The 5,013-nt window shown below is 41.9% G+C and overlaps 1 protein-coding gene across 1 annotated transcript; it reads right to left on the reverse strand.

The window, feature by feature from the left end:
- Nucleotides 1-642: 642 nt before the first annotated feature.
- On the reverse strand, nt 643-1,029 carry LOC131162718 (uncharacterized). Its single transcript, XM_058119322.1, has one exon. It carries the CDS (start codon nt 1,027-1,029, stop codon nt 643-645), a length of 387 nt encoding a protein of 128 aa, XP_057975305.1.
- Between the last annotated feature and the right edge of the window lie 3,984 nt (nt 1,030-5,013).

The following is a 5,013-nucleotide window of genomic DNA, read 5'->3' on the forward strand; positions in this document are numbered from 1 at the left end:
CTTCATCCCACACAAATTTGGCATTTTTCCTAGTCAACCGCGTGAGTGGTCCTGCCAAAGGTGAAAATCCCTCCAAAAATCGATGGTAATAACCTACCAGTCCCAAGAAACTTCTAACTTCCTGCACGTTCTTCGGCCTGGCCCAATTCACTACCGCATCGATCTTACTGGAATCCACTGATATACCATCTCTTGAGATCATGTGGCCTAAAAATGCAACTTCTTACACGTTCTATTACTGTTTCCATTTCTCTCCCTCTTTATTATTTAAATACTATTATTCTTCGGGTCACTACAGTTTGTCTGAGGATGGAAAGCGGTGCTGAATGCTAACCGAGTCCCCAGTGCCTCCTGCAAACTCCTCTAGAACCACGATGTAAAATTTGGATCACGATCCGAGACTATGGATACCAGCACTCCATGGGGTCGAACAATCTCCTATATGTAAATCTCTGCTAACCTGTTCATAGGATAGCTAACCTTAATGGGCAGAAAGTGCGCTGTCTTTGTTAACCTATCAACAATTACCCAGATGGCATTTTGACCATACAGCGCCAGTGGTAATCCCGTAACAAAATCCATGGATACATGATCCCACTTCCATTCAGGAATGAAAAATGGCTGCAACTGACCAGCTGACCTCTAGTGCTCAGCCTTAAGCTGCTTGCACGTCAAGTACTGCTGTACAAATTCTGCTATTTCCCTCTTTATGCCACTCCGCCAGAAATACTCCCGTAGATCCCTATACATTTTTGTATTGCCAAGATGAACAATGTATAGAGATCTGTGTGCCTCTTTTAGAATAGTCCTTCTGATGTTGTCCTCCGTAGGCACACACAATCTGGTGCGAAATCTCAAAGCCCCATTGTCAGAAATGTTAAATTCCTCTCCCTGACGATCTTGTATTCTGGCTGTTACTCCTGCTAATTCCGGATCATCCCCCTGAGTAGCTTTAATCTTTTCATATAGTGTAGGCTGTACAACTAGACTAGCAATGAGCGCCTGGGGATCATCTTCCATTAGTTCCATGTTGAGTCTTTCCAAGTTCATCTGAATTGGGTGCTAAACTACTGCGGCTAGCTGTGCTGTATTTTCTGATTTACGGCTCAAAGCATCAGCCACCACATTTGCTTTACCTGGGTGGTAACTGATGGTGCAGTCATAATCCTTGATGAGTTCTAACCATCTCCTTTGCCGCATATTAAGCTCTTTCCGTGTAAAGAAATACTTTAGGCTCTTATGGTTAGAAAATATTTCACATCTCTCACCATATAAGTAATGTCTCCAAATCTTTAGTGTGCGCACCACTACAGCCAATTTTAGATCATGAGTAGGGTAGTTCTTTTCATATTCTTTCAACTGCCTGGACGCATACGCCACCACCTTACCATGTTGAATCAGTACACAACTGAACCCTTTCAAAGACGCGTCACTGTAAATTACATTCCCATCACCTCCTGATGGAATCATCAGTACTGGTGCAGTGACGAGTGGCTGCTTTAGTTCCTGGAAACTCTGCTCATATTCTTCATCCCACCCAAATCTGGAATTTTTCATGGTCAAACGTGTGAGAGGCCCTAACAAAGCTAAAAACCCCTCAACAAACCGACGATAATAATCTGCCAGTCCGAAGAAACTTTTGACTTCCTGCACGTTCTTCGGCTTGGCCTAATTCACCACCACGTCAACCTTACTGGGATCCATTGAAATACCATCCCCTGAGATCACATGGCCTAAAAATGCAACTTGCTCAAGCCAGAATTACACTTGCTAAACTTGGCATTAAGTTTTTCCTCCTTGAGTGTCTGCAGAACCAGTCTCAAATGCACCTTATGATCCTCAAAACTCCTAGAGTACACCAGTATGTCATCAATAAAAACTACTACAAACTGATCTAAATATGGGTGAAAATTTCTATTAATTAAGTCCATGAACACAGCTGGGGCATTCGTCAGACCAAAAGGCATAACGAGAAATTCATAGTGCCCGTACCTGGTCTTGAAAGCTGTCTTCGCGACGTCCTCTACTTTTGCTCTCACTTGATGATACCCTGATCTGAGGTCGATTATGAAATACACCCGTGTACCTTGGAGCTGATCAAACAAATCGTCTATACATGGTAGAGAATATTTATTCTTAATAGTAACCTTTTTGATTTCTCTGTAATCAATACACATCCTCAAAGACCCATCTTTTTTCTTTACAAACAACACTAGAACTCCCCATAGCGATACACTGGGTCGTATAAATCCCTTATCCAGCAAATCTTGCAACTGATCCTTTAATTCTTCCAATTCAGCTGGAGCCATACGGTAGGAAACCTTAGAGATCAACGTTATCCCTGGAGGCAAATCTATAGGAAAATCCACCTCGCATTCAGGAGGCAACCCTGGTAGCTCCTTTGGAAAAACATTTGGAAATTCTCGTATGACCGAGGTACTGTCGAGCTTTGATTCATTCTCTAATGCTTTTTTTACAAAAGCCATAAATCCCTGACTTTCTATGTCGTAGTAATCTACTCGCTTGTATAGCTGATACTATCTGCAATGGAGCACGTACATGAGAACCAACAAATCTGAATTCTTGCTCACCAGGGGGTCTGAAAATTACTTCCTTTTGATAACAATCAATATTGGCGTGATTAACTGCCAACCAATCCATACCCAATATTACATAAAACCCACACATCTCAAACACAATCAGGTATGTTGGTAGCACTCTCTCCTGAGTTTCTATTAGATAACCTATGAGCACACTCTGACACCGTATCACTGACCCTGACGATGTAGCTACTGACAGTTCTCTATCTAATAATTGAGTCTCACTTCAAGATAATTTAACATACGGTGTAGAGACAAAGGAATGAGTAGCAGCTGAATTAAATAAAACAATAACGAAATGTGATAAAATAGTAAAAGTACCTATCACCATATCCGTAGCAGCCTCATCATCACCTAACGTCAACGCTTAAACCCTCGCTGGGGCCACATTCCTCTGCTAACCTCCACGAGGCACCTGATATCCTCTCCGATAGGGCTTGGGTGCTGAGACCTGGTGTGGCGAACCTGGGCATGCATGTGCCATGTGGCTAAGTCTCCTGCATCGATAGCATATATCTTTAACTACTCGACACTCCCCCAAATGACATCTCCTGCACGTCTGATATACCGAGACAATCGGCGTACCCTGATTCCCACGAGGTCCTCTCATTTGCCTCTGATCTCCCTTATCACAACCTCCTATCCATGGACCCCTATTGGAGCCATCTTGGAAACCCTAAGGCGCAGGCCTCTTCCTCTGGCTCTGAACTGCTAAACCTCTCTAAATACCACTCTCAATGATCGCAGCTTTGTCTACAACCTCCGTAAATGTCTGAGCTCTAAAGCCAATCACCTGCTCAAACAAGTTCTGCCTCAGTCCCTCTTCAAACTTCCTTACCTTTTTCTCTTCATAAGGTGCTAGATGTGAAGCAAAACGCGACAACTCGATAAAACGAATCGCGTATTGAGATACGGTCATCTGCCACTGCACCATGTGCATAAATTCTGCTACTTTCGCGCTCCGAACGATAGCAAGGAAATACTACTCGAAGAATAGCTCCTTGAATCGGTCCCATGTCACTGGTACTAGAACTGGCCTCTACTCCTCTATCAATTGCGCTGATCTCCACCAGTGTTTCACCTCCTCTGTCAGCTTAAATGCTGCAAATACCACCTTCTGCTCATCCGTACAAAGAAGCACTGCCAACGTCTCTTCGATGTTCTAGACCCAATTCTCAACTACAATTGGGTCATCTCCTCCAACAAAGGATGGAGGCTTCATTCGCGTAAACTGCTCGATCGAACAGCCACGCTCCTAAGAGCTCCTAGCCATCTTAGCCATCACCTGCTGAGTTATGCTATGCAGTACAACATCTGTATCTCCTCCACCTATGCTGGAAGGACCTGGCCTATCCTCCCCAACATTCGTGCCACTGCTTTACGGGTCCATCCTGAAAACAAGTAACACACTTAAGAACCTTATCTCCTACACATACCTATCCTATACCGATTAAAAATTAACTACCTTTCCTGACCTTGACTCAATATTCCAGTTCTGCAACCTAGACACACGACCCAACAATAGTTTACTATGATTTTTTTGAAATCGTCACCCTAGGAAAAAAACATAAACCACCACTGTAATCTTGTACCCAGACCACAGAACAAACCTCAAATCCTTTCCTATACTCTAGTATTGCTTCCGCTGCACTCTAAAGTCTACAGAACCTAGCAACCTAAGCTCTGATACTAAACTGTAACGACCTACTATTTATTTTTCAGATCTGTGTTTTTTTTTTTTTTTTTTATATACTGTGAAATTTATAATGCTCTGATACCTACTAAATTAAACTAAACCATCAACCTAAGTAGCGGGAAGCGGAACTCATATAAACACAATCAAGAAAATATACAATACTAGAGTGAAAAAATGTTCCCAAAATATACATATACGACTGTTTCCCAAAATACCCTCAACTGAGTAATCTTCCTAGATTACTCACTTTACTGACAGGTCTGAATTGTAACCTCCTCTATTTGCGAGCCTGATTTACTCGCCTAGCTGGATCACCTGAAAAATATTAATTTAATGGGATGAGACGATGCTCAGTAAGACGAAATATGTTATTGCTAGTGTATGACAAATGAGTTACAATACTATGAAAATCTATTTCTATATAATCATGAACAACTGAATTTATAATGCAGTACAAATAATATAAACCACCCCCTTTTTTCCATGTTGCTTAACATATCTGTATTTTAGGTTTCTATATATAATACTTTTAATATATATACGTATATTCCATGTATCTGTGAAACTATACATACATAATAATAACTGAAAACTTCTTTGGATGGATAACTGTATGTCATGATTTAACCCCTCATGACAGGGTTGTGCGGCTCTTAGGCGGGATCTATCCTAGCTGGCCGACCAGGATAAACCACTATACTTCGTCAGTCTGATTAG

Source organism: Malania oleifera, chromosome 8, assembly GCF_029873635.1.
Source record: "Malania oleifera isolate guangnan ecotype guangnan chromosome 8, ASM2987363v1, whole genome shotgun sequence".
Classification (NCBI taxonomy): domain Eukaryota; kingdom Viridiplantae; phylum Streptophyta; class Magnoliopsida; order Santalales; family Ximeniaceae; genus Malania; species Malania oleifera.

Coding starts and splice junctions, on each gene's coding strand:
- LOC131162718 (XM_058119322.1), bottom strand. CDS start 1,029: ATGGAACTAATGGAAGATGATCCCCAGGCGCTCATTGCTAGTCTAGTT.